At 37.1% G+C, this 16,349-nt stretch overlaps 1 protein-coding gene across 1 annotated transcript; it reads left to right on the top strand.

Annotated features, from left to right (window-relative positions):
* The first annotated feature begins 2,420 nt into the window (after positions 1-2,420).
* LOC149811281 (uncharacterized) lies at positions 2,421-13,423 on the top strand. Its single transcript, XM_089993414.1, is given in 8 exon segments — positions 2,421-2,755; positions 3,044-3,209; positions 4,538-4,577; positions 4,580-4,701; positions 4,790-4,873; positions 12,151-12,232; positions 12,348-12,366; positions 12,368-13,423. Coding segments are annotated over 8 exon segments (963 nt in total). The 5' UTR covers positions 2,421-2,438; the 3' UTR covers positions 12,501-13,423.
* The last annotated feature ends 2,926 nt before the right edge of the window (positions 13,424-16,349 follow it).

The raw sequence follows: 16,349 nt of genomic DNA, 5'->3' as shown, positions 1-16,349 counted from the left end.
TATGTATATTGATTTGTAAGATATTATGTGTTTTCTATAGTGATTTGTAAGATATTTGTAGTATGATTTTAAAATATGTGCGTGCAGAATTTATATTGTTGTGTGTTTACGGTGGTGATTTGCGTATTCAAATCGCTGCTCATTTAGCAATTTCTATTGAAATCGCTTCACAATGTCATAAAAATAATTAAATTGTTGTCACGTGAATCACTATTGTCAACACACATATATGATAAATCGTTTCTTTTATTGGCATGGTAAATAATAACTCGATACATAGTATAAGCAAATAACAAATCGTTGTTACTTTTATACTGTGATTCATTCAATCGTTTCCGTTGTTATATGAATAAATCATAGTAAATGTATGCGTTGGCTAACACAAATTGATATCTTGTTTATGACAGTGGTGAGCTTATCATCTGGTTGCAGTAAAGATGATGTATCTCAATCATTGAAAAGTTATGGAGAAGTGAACATCTGTACTAATGATGCACCTGAAGAAGTGAACATTTGCACTAATGATGCACATGATAAGAAGGGTGCAAGCATTGGATTCACTCTTGACTTGAATGTTCCAACAAAAGAAATGCAATTTAATAATGAGGTAGACGATCATGACAATACACTTGACTCTATTCTCGTAGAAGGAATGCAGTTTAATAATGAGGAAGGTGCATACAAATTTTACAATGATTATGCCTTCAAACTTGACTTCAGTGTTAGAAGGTATTCTTGGTAAAAAAATGCACAGGGTGTCGTGGTGAGAAAGACATGTTTGTTCTAAGGAAGATTGAAAGAAGACTTCCGGATGAGAAATATGTAGTTCATACTTTAATCAATGACCATAACCATGAATTAACAGCTTCATTTATGACTCCTATGTTAAAGTCACATCGTAAAATAACTGAAGCGCATGCTGCAATTGCTGAAATAATTGATAGCGCCGGCATTGCACTAAGGAAGACATACAATTTATGCACACATATAGATGGTGGTTGCGAGAATGTACCATTCACACATATGGATCTAAGAAACCACCTGAGAAGGAAGATGACAAATAACATGAAGAATTGAGAAATATGTTTTTTGGTTAATTACTTACAGAAGAAATCAAACAATGACCCTGGTTTCTTTAGTGCAATGCAATTGGATGAAGATGGATATGCTGTGAATATGTTTTAGGCAGATTCAAAGTCAAGAGTAGATTATGAATGCTTCAATGATGTGCTTATTTTTTATACGACAATGAAGATTAATACTGAATAGTGGTAATTTGCGCAGTTTTTTGGAGTGAACCATCACTCACAGAGTTGCTTATTAGGCAACACTTTTTTGTATAATCAGATGAAGAAAATCTTTGAGTGATTGTTCAGAGTATTTACACAGGCAATGAATGTGAAACAACCTTAAGCTATACTTACAGATGATGATCACGCAATTGCGGATGCATTGTCTCATGTATGACTAGATGCACATCATCGCCTATGTTTGCGACATATCTTTCAAAATACAACAAAGAACATATGATACATATTTAACCAGAAGATAGGGTTTGATAAAAGGTTTACAAGGTGTGTACTAGAGAACATAAATGATGTCACTTTTATGTCTGATTGAGAGAAAATGATTCAAATATACAAGCTTAAAGACTGTGGGTAGTTACAAAATCTATAAGCAAAAAAAGAGAAGTGAGCATTGACATATGAAAGACAATACTTTTGTGCAGGTATGATAAGCACACAAAGAGCTGAATCTATGCATGCCACACTAAAGAAAACTTTGTATTCATGTTTAACAATGTTTCACTTCATGGAACAATATGAATTATTTATAGACGGTCTTAGACAAAATGAGCTTGAACAAGATGTGAAATTCTTCAACACATGCCCTGTAACTTTGGGCCAAAAAATATTGATGCGACCTGCATATTTGTATACACTAACTGTATTTGAATGAGTTAAAAAGGAGGTTATACAGGTCATGAATTGCAACATAGAAGGTCGTATGCAAACCGAGAATATGCATAAATACCATATTGTATGGGAGGGCGAAGATCATTCAAAAAGGCAAGAAGCACATATTACATATAATGTTGACAATGGAATAGTTGAATGTACGTGCAGGAATTATAAGGACGACAATGGTTTGAGTCACGACTCAGCCTCATCAGCAAAAGTCAGGCAAATTCTGAATTCTGCCGAATCCCTCTTTCCTCAAAAAAGAAAATCGATCAGGAAAAATTCTAAGAGTCTCCTTGCTTGCTTGCTTCCTTTACCTTCTCCCCACTCTTTTTTCATCCTAATAATTCTTGCCTTCCATTCCATGTACTAACTGCGAACACTAATAAAAAAACAAAAGTTTGAAGAGAGAAAAAGTGAGGGTGTTGGGCAAATGTTGTATTTGGACTTCGTGCCAAGAGCGTTCATCACCTGTTTATGGACGTTGTCGTCTCGCTCATGCCCTTGTGGATCTCCCTGCTGCTCGGCCTCCTCATCGGTTGGTCCTGGCGACCCAATTGGGCGTCCCTTCTCTTCTTGGGCGTCAACGCCAGTTCCAGGCTCATCTGGACCACCCCGCCTGGCTTCGGGGCTAAGCGCCTTTGGTTCGCATTGAACGCCCTCTCCGCCTTCACCCTTATCAAGAATGTTCGCCGCAGGTGGAAGGCCGCCAAGTCCGTTGAGCACCACCACCCGCCTCCTCATTCTTCTCAGGCACCGCCAGCCGTCACCCCTGTTGTCGTAGACGGGGACTAGTATGTTGGCCCCTTTCAGTAACTTCATCTCCTCTTCCACCTGTTGGGTGAAATGAAATGTTGTGCTGAGTAGTTGATAATGTCTGTTTTTCCTCTTTCTCAATGTTAAGGGTAAACAAAATTTAACGTTTACACAGTTAAGCCCATGCAGAAGTGGTCTCATTACTTGGAGGCTTCTTAGGGTTCAAATGCGATATTCTGTTTTGTTTGTTTCATTTCCTTGAATGCTGAAATGGTCTTTGGGCAATTTTTTTTCGAAAATACTCATCACATTTTCTGTTATTCCAGTGCTTGTGTCTCTGATGCAGAGGATGAACAACCTGCGCTGGACGAGTCGGATTTGGAAACATTAATTTCTTACATTGACAAAAAGGATGAAGGCCCAGCGTGGAAACTGATGATGGACCGTACCACTACATCATTCGCCTATCAAGCTTGGCGTCGTGATCCCGAGGTAAACATAACCTGCTCCTCCTTCCTATTTTGGTCTCTTGCTGCCAAAATTTCATCCTTCTAATAGTCCATAGACGACAAGTTTGGAGTCATGTTCGGTGCTTGTGCTTCTGGATCATATCTGCTGGAGTAATCCGTTTTCTCCAAGGCAATCCATTTTCTCCTTTTCAAATAGTAGCTTGACCTTATTCTGATAAAGAAGAAGAGCACATGACCAACCATTGGGAATAATAGGAGGGATATTTAATGTATCGTTGGCTCGGCATATTCTTGTAGGTTCTTTTGTTTTTCCCCTATTTTAAGCTCTATAATTACATTTTCTGATATAATTTTTTCTTTAAATCACTCCCAAAAATAAAAAGAAAATGTATAGAAAGTACTCAAGTAATGTGATATTCTTTCTGTTTTTCTTTATTCAGCTCCAGTCGATCTATGTATATATGCATCTTCTAGGAGCTCTTATAAAAATTGGCCAACTCTGGTGAACCTAGTATTGCTTCTATGTTCCCTATTGCTGCTTCAGACAACATTCACACCCTTAAATTTGGTATTTTATGATGAAAGGACATATTTTTCACCATTCTGTGTCATGAAATACAAAAATGGTGAGGCTAACAACAACTGTACTGCTTATGATCATGACAGAGCATGGTGCACTGTGACGCTTGAAAGCTTACAAAACTAATAGTTTTAGTTAAACTGACTGATTCCTCTTTACTCAACATGAGCGGTTAAAGTAGATGTCTAAGGCATCATGGACATTTCTCTGTCTACGATTATGAGAAACTTTTATCTGAACACTCAGCCTATCGTATATAATCTATGATCTCAATGGATAAAGATAACGTCAGAATTTGGTGATCAGAATATAATGGAGTATATTTAATTATCTAAACTAAGAATAGTAATCTAAAGTGTGAGATGCAGACTGAATAAGTGAAAACTTGACACACACCAAGTAATGACATCCACAAAAAGCATACAAGAGGAAAAGTACATGAAAGAAAAACTTTGAGAGGATACTGATCTGTAAAAACATTTGATTTGAAAGGACATAGCCATGCGACTACCATTTCAGTTTGAAGCTGACTAGGATTTAAAAAGGTTTTCTGCTATGTAAATATGAACATTCACCATGATTATGTTTTCAGGTCTGGTAAAATTGATGATTATGGTCCATGAATCTCGTCATGAAGCATGTCGTCATAAGACTGAAGTCTTGATATGAACTTTGTCTTGTTTTAAATAATACTCATAAAGATTATGAAAATGGTTCCAGGGATTTTTTTTTCCTAGTTTCTAATCTCTCTTTGATTTGTGTTTTGCTAGACTGGCCCTACACACTATCACTCAAGAACGGTTTTGGAGAATGTGTGAGTGAGTTTTTGTGGGATGATGACTTTCGAACTAAATGGGATGACATGCTTATTTACTGTAGCACTTTACAGGAATATTCTCATAATGGCACCATGATTGTTCATTGGATTAGAAAGGTAATCCAGAAAAGATTTGTCTGTTTTCTCTGCACACTATTTGGTTGTTTACGTTATAATTTTTAACCAGTTCTCAATTTTCTTGCAGTTCCCATTTTTCTGTAGTGATTGGGAATATATCATCATTTGTCGAAGTTGGGAATCAGGAACTGCATATTACTGCATAACAAAGGTACGTTTTTCTTGTGTAAATGAGGTGATGTTTTCTCCTTGTTCATGTCTTATGTAAATGAGATAATGTATGGGCCTTTTTTATGATTTCCAAAGTTAAAGTTGTAAATAAATATGTGGCAAGCAAGTTTACTTTGGTAAGTACAACTTCTAGTGACCCTATGGAACCTAGTCAATTCAGAAAAGGTAGAGTTGGACATATGAGGTCTTCACTTTTGCAATTTTTTCTCCCCTGATTGAAAATTTCTATTGAGAATAATCTGAGTGAGTAGATGTTAGTTCTAGGAAAATGCAACTTAAAAGGTTGATAAAAAATTTAAGTATAAAGACACACGAGTGCCTAAAAATGTGAGCACAAAGGCCCGTCCCTGTGCAAAAAATTCCATCCTAGCTGAATGGCCACTGGCAAGTTAATTTTGCTTGGTTTCATAATGACCTTGCAGGTTATATGGCTCCCGATGCCGATATTGGTTTTTCAATAATTTCTGCTAGCTTGCGATACAACACATTCTTGCCATGTCTACTGCGCACGTAGCTATCAGAATGAAAATTCATTAGTTACCATGGTCCTGGTATATAACATCCACTGCTTTTAGCTGACATTGAAAAGTCCACCAATACTTTTTCCCTTAACCATTTTTTAGAGGAAAAAATATCACAAGTAATCAAACCCCCTCTAAAGAACACATCTATGATCTGGTTTTAGCCTCTTATGATTTTTCATGATCATGACTTACAACCTTCTGTTCATTGAAGTTCCTCCAAGTTGATATATTCTTTTTTGGTGGAACATGGGACTCTCAGTGCTAAATGTAGTGTGTCTTGTTAAAATATATGTAATTCATATATATGTATATATTTATATACATATATATTTGTATAATCTAAAATACCCGATAGGGGTATTTTAGTCATTTCACAAGTACCCGATAGGGGTACTTGTTTCTTTTCTTTCTTTTTGTATTTTTTCTTATTTATTTTTTATCTTTTATTTTTTTGGTTTTTTGTCCACCTAATAGGGGCCCCACCATGGAGTCGATGGGGCCCCCAACGGTCACATTTGTGACCGTTGGGGGCTCCCAACGACTCCATGGGAGCCCCTAGGTGGCTCTTCTTTTAAGGCCATATGGCCACTCCTCCCCTCCTTCCTTTGTGTATAAATAGGAGTGAACCCCTCTTGTATTTTTCACTCTTGAGAGTTCTCTCTCTTTCAATAAGAGGCATTTATATTTTTATGTTGTGTTGTCTCCTTTGGGTTTGGGTATTAGCCCTTGTTTGTTCATTAGTGGATGTTGTAAGTGCTTAGAGCACTCTTTACTTTTCCGCATATTTCATTACATGGTATCAGAGCCTTGTGTATGCTCTTCTTCTTAATATAGCTAGTTGTGTAGCTATATTTGTTTTTTGTTGGTTCTCTCTTCTTTTATCCTTTTAAGTGTGATTATTATGGAAGGAGAACAAAAGATTGATATCTCCTTCAAGCTCAATGGATCCAACTACATGATGTGGGCCGCCGCCATGGAAAACAACCTCAAAGGGAAAAAGCTTTGGGGATACGTTATGGGCACCATTCCGGAACCACAACTCCAACTAACTAAGATGGAAGGCGATCAAGAAAAAGCTCTTGAAGGAGATGCCCGCATGAAGGCCATTGAAGATCACCAATCTAAAATAGAAGATTGGGAAAGTAAGCATGCCAAGATTCTTGCTTGGTTCATGAACAATGTGGAGCTTAAGATTTGCGCCAACATTGCCAAATTTCGGATGGCAAATGAAGCATGGTTCTTCATGAAAGGTATGTTTACCCAAAAAGACCTTGCTCGTCAATTCTTTCTTCAAGAAAAAATCCGGACTATCAAACAAGGAGAAATGAGTGTTAGGGACTACTTTAGCACTCTTGGCCCTCTATGGGATGAGTTATCCTTGCTAGAACCAAAATGGGTTTCTAGTATAGATGTGGAATTAAGGAGAGAACAAATGAAAAAAGAACACTTTTTTCAATTTTTACATGGGCTTAGGCCCGAGTATGAACAAGTTAGATCCTCCCTCCTACATAGATCAAAGCCTCTTCCTTTGGAAGATGCCATTGCCAAAATATGCCAAGAAGAAACCCGTCTTGGCATGATTAAAGGAGGAAATGATGTCTTGGCCGTATCTAAACCCGGCAACCATATGAGAACCTACAAACCTCCTCATTTTGGAAGGCAAAATAACTATAATGGCAACTATAGAAAAGCCATTTGCCATCATTGTCAAGAACCGGGTCATATAAGACCTAATTGCCCTAAGTTGAATGAAGCACCAAAAAATAAAGTTGCTTCCGTTGAAGAAGCCACTCAAAAGAAAGAGGAAGCAATCAAAGGAACGGACTCTTTTTCTCTTGCTCAACTATCGGAGGCACTACAAACTCTACTCAAGATTCCATCAACTTCGGGTGCCGCCGTAGCTTCTTCCTCTTCTCCAGGTATGTCGTCTTGGATCCTTGACTCTGAAGCTTCCTTTCATATGACCCCCCTTGAAAATGAGCTTTCCGATTTATGTAATAATTATAAAAACTCCTATGTTTCAACTGCCGATGGTACATCTTTACAAGTAAAAAGTTTTGGAACTTTAAACTTTTCAAAAGACTTCTTTGTGCCAAACGTAAGAGTTGTACCTCAACTTAATTTAAATCTCCTCTCTGTTGCTCAAATATGCGATCATGGATGTAAAATCTCCTTCTCAACTAAGGATTGCTCTATACAGGATCTCCGGTCCGGGAAGCTGATTGGGCAAGGCCATAGAAGGGGAGATCTCTATTACATGAGCAACTTGAAACTCCCCATTAACTCTTTTTGTAACCATGTCCAAGATAAAAATATTGATATTTGGCATCAAAGACTTGGACATCCAAGTTTCTCAAAAATGTACTCCTTTCCATTTGGAAAGAAATTTTGTAATGAGAAACATTTTGTTTGCAAGAATTGTATTTTTGGCAAAATGAAATCTACCCCTTTTCCAAACCGATCTTTTGTGTCCAAAAGACCTTTTGAGTTAGTCCATTCGGATGTTTGGGGTCCTTCCCCCGTCATGTCTAAAGGAGGGTACTCCTATTATGTCACTTTCATCGATGACTACACTAGGTATGTATGGATTTACTTTCTCAATTTAAAATCCGAAGTCTTTGAGTTCTTCAAAAAATTTCATATGATAGTTAAAAATCAATTTTCAAGTAATATCTCTACTCTTAGATCCGATTCGGGTGGAGAATATTTATCAAATGAATTTCAAAACTATTTAGAAGTAAATGGAATTTGTCATCAAAGATCGTGTCCTAGGACTCCCCAACAAAACGGCTTGGCCGAAAGAAAGCATAGACATATCATGGAAACCACTAGGACACTCCTTATTTCCAAAGAAATTCCAAAGAATTTTTGGGCCGAAGCGGCCTTAACCTCAACTTACTTAATAAATAGAATGATATCTTCATCCTTACAGAATACATCTCCATACGAAAAACTATTTGAAAGAACACCAGACTTCAATAGATTAAGAGTCTTTGGATGCAAATGTTTTGTCCTTACTCATAAACGGGACAAATTATCTCCTAAAGCTATTGAATGCGTTTTCTTGGGTTATGGAGAAAATCAAAAGGGTTTTAGATGTTTTGACTTGAAAAATAACAAACTCTATGTATCTAAAGATGTAACTTTTTTGGAAAATGAGAATGGTTTTGTGAAAACTAAAGATATTGACGAAAGTGAATATACTTTTTTATTTGATCTTCTATCTCAAGAAGATGAGACTCCTCAAGAAGAGGAAATCTCTAATGAGTCTTTGAATGACCTAGAGGAAATTCCTCTTGATAATGCTATAGATGAGAATAATAGACCAATCCAAACATATGTTAGGCGTGGTCAACAAACTCAAATAAGTGCCTTAGAAAAATACTCTCAAGGATCCAACATTGAAGAAACATCTTTAAGGAGATCCAGTCGGATCTCTAATCCTCCTAATAGGTTTGTTTCCTATGAGTCCTTAACTCCTAGATATAGAGCATGTCTAATTGCGTTGCATTCATTTCATGAACCTTCACACTATAATGAGGCCAAAAATATTCCCCAATGGGTTGAAGCCATGAACTTAGAGCTTAGTGCCCTTGAAAAAGCAAAAACTTGGGAAATAACTTTGTTACCCACTGGAAAGAAATCTATAGGATGTAGATGGGTCTTCAAAATTAAAACCAAGAGTGATGGTTCATTAGAACGTTATAAAGCACGGTTAGTAGCTAAAGGATATGCTCAGGAATATGGTATAGATTATGAAGAAACCTTCGCACCTGTTGCTAGAATGACTAGTGTTAGGACTCTTATTGCTATTGCGTCAGTGAAAAAATGGCCTATCTATCAACTCGATGTTAAGAATGCTTTTCTAAATGGCGAATTAAATGAAGAAGTTTACATGGATCCCCCACCAGAGTATGTATTGGTAAAAATAAAATTCTTAAACTTAAAAAGGCATTATATGGTTTAAAACAAGGCCCAAAGGCTTGGCATGATAGGTTTAGTAATGTAATGACAAGTTTGAATTTTCGTTCATGTTATACTGACACTGCTTTGTTTGTGAAAAGTGCAGGGTCTTTAGTAGTTATTTTACTACTTTATGTTGATGATATGATCATCACAGGAAGTGATGAGAAAGGCATTAATGATATTAAAAAGGTTTTGAAAGAAAATTTTGATATGTCTGACCTTGGATTCTTAAGATATTTTTTAGGAATTGAAGTGGCGTACTCTCCTCGAGGGTACATTCTCTCTCAGATGAAACTTGTTGCTGACATCTGTTCCAAATCTGGTATTTCCGACGATAAGAAAACAGAAACCCCAGAAGTCATCAATGCAAAATTAAGGTTGGAAGATGGAACACCTCTCGAGGATCCTACTCCCTACCGGCAACTTGTTGGGTCTCTAACCTACTTATCCATCACACGGCCAGACATTGCTCATGCCGTTCACTCTGTCAGTCAATTTCAACATGCACCTACAACTGTGCACATGAGTGCAGTCTTAAGGATCGTCAGATATATCAAAAATACCATAACTAAGGGAGTTTTTCTTTCCTCTGTCTCATCTCTTGATTTAATTGCTTTTACTGATGCAAATTGGGGAGGAAATCCCAATGACCGAGTCTCAACTACCGGATTTTGTGTTTTCTTAGGTGACTCTATGATTTCTTGGAGATGCAAGAAGCAACACAAAGTATCCTTGTCCTCAACGGAAGCCGAATATCGTGCTATGGCTACTACAACCATGGAGCTTGTGTGGTTAAGAAGCCTCCTCAGTGATATGGGCATTGTCATCTCTACTCTTTCGAAGCTGTGTTGCGACAACAAAAGCGCAATCTATATTGCAAGCAATCACACCTTCCATGAGCGTACTAAGCATATTGAGATGGATTGCCATTACGTTCGTGATGAATACCTAAGAGGAACCATAGCACTACCTTACGTCACATCAGAGTACCAGTTGGCGGACTTCTTCACTAAGGCTCTTGCAGCTCCTCGGTTTTTGTTTCTTCTTAACAAGCTTTCGGTCATATCCCCGTAAAGCTTGAGGGAGGGTGTTAAAATATATGTAATTCATATATATGTATATATTTATATACATATATATTTGTATAATCTAAAATACCCGATAGGGGTATTTTAGTCATTTCACCAGTACCCGATAGGGGTACTTGTTTCTTTTCTTTCTTTTTGTATTTTTTCTTATTTATTTTTTATCTTTTATTTTTTTGGTTTTTTGTCCACCTAATAGGGGCCCCACCATGGAGTCGATGGGGCCCCCAACGGTCACATTTGTGACCGTTGGGGGCTCCCAACGACTCCATGGGAGCCCCTAGGTGGCTCTTCTTTTAAGGCCATATGGCCACTCCTCCCCTCCTTCCTTTGTGTATAAATAGGGGTGAACCCCTCTTGTATTTTTCACTCTTGAGAGTTCTCTCTCTTTCAATAAGAGGCATTTATATTTTTATGTTGTGTTGTCTCCTTTGGGTTTGGGTATTAGCCCTTGTTGTTTGTTCATTAGTGGATGTTGTAAGTGCTTAGAGCACTCTTTACTTTTCCGCATATTTCATTACATGTCTTCCCAGAGAGAAACTTTTCAATCCCAATTTCCTCAGTTAATCTCTTAATCCACATGAATTTTCATGTTTCAGGTGATGCTCTTCTCAGCCACTATGTGACTCGTCTAATGAAGTAACATTCCACCAACATCATCAACATCCAAAAATAAATGCATCCTCCAAATGAGGAAAACAATTTCAATGGTATTTTTTTCCAAGCAGGATTTAATGTATTCTGATAACTGTATCAGAGCACTTCTTGGTAGTACTTGAAGTTTGAATCCAACTTTGAGCATATCCCAATGTCAAGTAGGTCAAGAGCCTGTTTCTTTTGAGAAAGGATATAAATGTCTTGATCTTGCCACTTTTATCCCTTGGAAGTATTTTATTAGTGTTAATCTTTAATCTCAAGTTTGCTTTTGTCACTGGTGGGATGAGCAATCACGACTGAGAATGCAAAGCTGTGATTTCTGGTCACAGGTCAGTCTTGTAACCAACTTTCACAGGATTCAAGGGCGAACAATTCTCAAGTGAAAATCATAATCACAATTGCACTTTCTGATGTTTCACTAAACTTGAGAAAGTGCTGTGGTCATGATTTGCAATCACAAGAAGCTGACAATATCTAAGAATCGCAAGGCATTCAAAGATGCACCTAAATATCCTTGCAGATCCTTGCCTGCTCATTGTCCCTGATGCCATGGTTAATCCGGTCCTCTTTTGTTTATTCTTCTCCTTCTTTCACTCTTCTGTGTGTTAATGTATTTATATAAGGTTTCATAAAAAATCTGCAAACACTATTCAAGGAGCCAAGTTTGAACGGAGCTGGCTTTATCCTTAGCATGTAAATCTTCGATGACCTTTAACATCTATTTTGTGAGAGATTCTTATAACGACTTCTTGAAGATCTCCATGTGGAAGTGTATTCTTGACATCCATTTGAGGTAAATGCTGGTTGTGGGATGCAAACCATAAGTAAAACACATGGAATGGTTGGAACATGTTTCTTAAGAAATCTATGTGATATATAGAGTGTTGCTTTATGCTGCCACTGTCAGATGGTTGACGATCAAGTTCTTCTGAATTTGCTTATGATAACCACATTTCCTTTGTCATGGTTTCATTTCATGGAAGGTCTTTTCCTTTCTAATGAGTTGGCTTTAATGCTTGTGACAGAGCACACCATTCCCTGCATTACCAAGGGATAGAAAGCCTAAGCGCGTTGATCTCTACTATTCAAGTTGGTGCATTAAAGCCTGTGATAAACCTATTTCTTCTCACTTCGCTGGTATGCCAGCCATAGATGGAGTTGAACTCAGTTTCGTTTGGCTAACTTTGATTCATCTCATACTTGTGAACTCTCCCTCCTGCAGTAGAATCGAGGGAAGCAGGTGCATTCGACAGCTTCTGAGGTGTTGCTCTTCCATCATGAAGACATGGGTATTCCCATTGAACTTGCTAAGATTGGAGCTCAGCGTGGAATGTGGGGCCTTGTCAAGAAATTGGATGTTGGGTTGAGAACTTAACAAATGGTGCAAACAAGTGGCTCTCTGCTGTCATGATGTGCGATCATCACACACATCACTACAAAGGTTTTGGGTTCCGAACCACTGCATGTGGAGATTGAATTCATTGAATAAGATGAGACAGAAGAGCAGATCCAAGATTTTCAAAACTCAGACAGCAGATAATAAACAAAGTGGTGCCCTTGTGAACTTTGGATCACATCGCATGCGGAATGCTGATCTTTGAATGACCGTCCGGGAGCTGCTGAGCTGATGCTAGAGAGGAGGAATCTTTGGTATTCATGCATGTAGATTTGTCTTTTATAATTTCCTTTCAGCCTGTGATACTTGGAGGATTCATCAGGAATAGGATGTGTTTGAGTTTGAGGGCTGATCCATCCATTGCAGCAAACATGCGGCTGTGCTCGGCCCACAGCTGTCACCATGCACAGAGAACAGAATGGAATCTGGATGGATGTTGTTACTTTAGGACGAGCCAGAGGCCATGTCTTGTATTAATCTTAAATCGGAGCTAGCCGGCCAGTTGGGAGGCGGTACCTTATTGTGCAGCGTGCAGTGCATTTTCTTGCTATTCTTCTTTCTTTTTATTTTATTTTTTCAGTTTTGTTTACCAATACTGTTTTAAAGCGGATCTGATATTCCGTTTATTTTATGTTCACACCGTTTCTGTTTGGCTGAACCTGTGAATTGAGAGGCTGGGATTTTGAAAACCAGCCATTACTTATTGTGCCTGATAGTACAAGTGTTTCAATCTCACGCCCAAAACGAAAGGATCTTTTAGGGGTTCGTTCATAGTAATAGAGATGTAAATCGGTTGGACTTTCAAACTCTATAGCAACTTCATTCGCAAATGAAACTCTATCTCGTGGAAAATTATGGGATAAAATGAAAAATTGGATTTACAACGAATTGCAAACTTGGGTTGCTTTCCCTTTTATCTCTGCGCATATGGGACGCTTAGGCCTTCAGCCTTTGACACCCCTTCGAGAAGGAAACATCGAATAGTAAAGAATTTGGCACTCCGAACACGCTGATCATTAAAAATTCATGAATTACATGTGCTGCAGTCTATTCTTTCCCATGATTTTGCCATACCATCCGTGTTGTACTTTTTTGTTACATGTAAACCCACCTTTTTTTCCTCGGTTCCAGTATCATCACTGAAGAGTCGGTAATCAACTTTTACCACATTGGCCAAGTTTTGATTCAGACTCGCTGCCCGATATTTGGATTTATATGGGAGCAACTATGGTCCAGACGCACCCTTAGCTCAAATGTCAAGGATTTGGAAAGGCAAACTCATAAAAATTTCCACCCACTTTCTTCATTTTAGTTCGGTTACTATGAGCCTGGATAGTTTGTGTGGTTAATTTTTTGCGGTTTTGATTAATTAGAAATTGTCCGGTAGGAGCAGTTAGTCACGTCACCCTGTGTTGGGACGTTGCAAAAAAAATATAAATAAAATATGATTGTCAAGGATGGAAGTTGAACACATGCCCTTTCGGAACACCAGCACTTGAAACTGGCGCCTTAGACCAACTCGGCCATCTTGACCAAATGTGCTGGTAATTGAACTATTAATATTCTTATAACTTTGTCCACACCCTCACGTTACTGGGGACAAGAGGAAAAATAACTTTGACTCTTGGCTCCTTTTTTTCAAGAATCGGGAACGAGTGACAGTCGGCGTCTGACAGATCCTTTTAATTTTTCAAATCAACCGATAGGAAGTGTGAGGATTCAATTCAAGTTTATGCCTATAGATCATCTATGTCACCAGCTTAAAAGCGGAAGCTCTCGCGACGTAGCTTCGGGTAATCACAAATATCGAAAGCAAGCTTTTTTAAGTGTACAAGCAACTAATAACACGTGGCAGAGTAGAAGCAAGAGTACACGCATGCACAAACACAAAGTGAGCAAGAAGGCAAGGACGCATAAAACTTCTTTTATAACAACTTGTAAGTAGATTACATAAAGAGGGGGGAGAGGGGCTCGGTACACGAGGTTCTTCAAGCAAAAGGTCATATGTTTGAAGAGGTATATATGGTTGAACTTTTTGTAGTGGTATTTTTAAAACATTTTTTTCAATAAAATCATCTGAAAAATCGTCAACCAAAAATAATAAAAATCGACTTTCCACGAATGTGGCAAGTACGGGTCGAATCCTTAGGGAACGGGATACATTCAAATTAAATCTAAAACTTTAATTTATTAATATCACAAATGTTTATAACTACATTAACATTACAATTCTAACTGAATTATAATAAAAAAAATGAAAATGAACTGAAATAGATTGCTAAGTCTTCTCCAGATCGTCAGGGATAATTTTGTCTTTTCGTCACACGTGCACCTGCACTCGCATTTCAAGTACACTCGTTGATATGTTTCTAACTTATAAACCTAAACAAAAGAAAATCAAAAGTTAGTAACAATTCCAGAAGTAATTCTAAAATTTAAACTAACACTAATTCTGAACTAATTACTAAACTAAATTACAATTAAACTAGAAATAAAAGAAAATACAAAATCAACTAGACTAACTAATTATATTAATTCTAACTAGTCTAACTACTATTAGTTCATTAACTATATGTTAGAAAACACTAAAAACTACATAAAATCAATTGACTAGTTAAATGACTACTTTGCCCTTAAATAGTATAAAATTGGACTCTGATAGGTTTTTGCAAACGGTAAATTTGAAGGGGCAAACAAAATCCGATTTTAAATATTTTTCTTGTGTTCTCTTTCTGACAGATTCACAAATCTGTCAGACTTTACGGATTTGAAAAACTCATCCGAAAGCTCCAGATATAAGTGTCTCAAGTTTGTAGAGTATCTAGAAATCGTTTGTCCCGAAATTTTAAATCACGAAAAACCTGATTTTGAAAGACGCTTAAAAGGCAAACCAAATCAACTTGAAACGAGTTGATTTTTGGTTTGCAAATGGTCAACACACTAATAAATAGAACAGAATAGTAAATTTGGAAAAACTCAGAAAGTTATCACTTAAAATAACGAGTGTAAGTCAGTGTAAAATTCTGGATTTGAATTCTATACACTATTCATTTGTACTAATCTCATGCATGCACTATTGCTTAAAACACCTGTAATTATAGTCATATAGAGACCTAGGACTAACTAAAAGTCAGTGAATGATATCAATTAAATTAATTACCCAAGTATAACAAGAACTTAAGCAACTTAATTCTAAATTAAATCTGACTTACACATTATAACTAACTACCTTAAACTACACTACCATTAAGAGTTAGAATAATCTAATTGACTAACCTAATGCAATAATCTTAATATAAACTAACTATGTAACCCTAGTACGCCAATTGAATTTACAAGTACTTTTAAATTAAAGTAAAAACTAGTTTAACCTAACGAAGTTTAGTTAATCTAGCTAAGGTCTAAAGAGGACGGTTTGGAGTTTGACATCAACATAGGCTCACGCCCCTCTCTAGGTGGCACACATGAAATTAACTAATCTGCAGTAATAGCATGCTGGAAAAATAGGAAACTACTGATAATCTACTCAATTCTGATCTAAGTTATAAAGGTTAAAATCGCCTAGAATGAAATTACTTTGAACTGATACTAATTACAAAACTATATTAACATGTGAACAAAACACAGCAAGTAATTAACCTAACATTAAATTCACTTATTAATGAACCTATAACTAATTAAATCTACAGCTAATGCTGAAAACTCTAAAAATAAGCATACCTATGTTGTTTATTCACAAAGCACAAAAAATGCAAAAATCAGGTAGAACCACTCTACCTGATTTTTTTCTAATTGCACAAATCTAAAAACAAAACATCAAAGTACACA

Source organism: Nuphar pumila, chromosome 17 (genome assembly GCF_984573655.1).
Source record: "Nuphar pumila chromosome 17, dmNupPumi1.hap1.1, whole genome shotgun sequence".
Taxonomy (NCBI): domain Eukaryota; kingdom Viridiplantae; phylum Streptophyta; class Magnoliopsida; order Nymphaeales; family Nymphaeaceae; genus Nuphar; species Nuphar pumila.
Note: the sequence above shows the minus strand (reverse complement) of the source record. Positions and strands in the feature narration are given on the sequence as shown.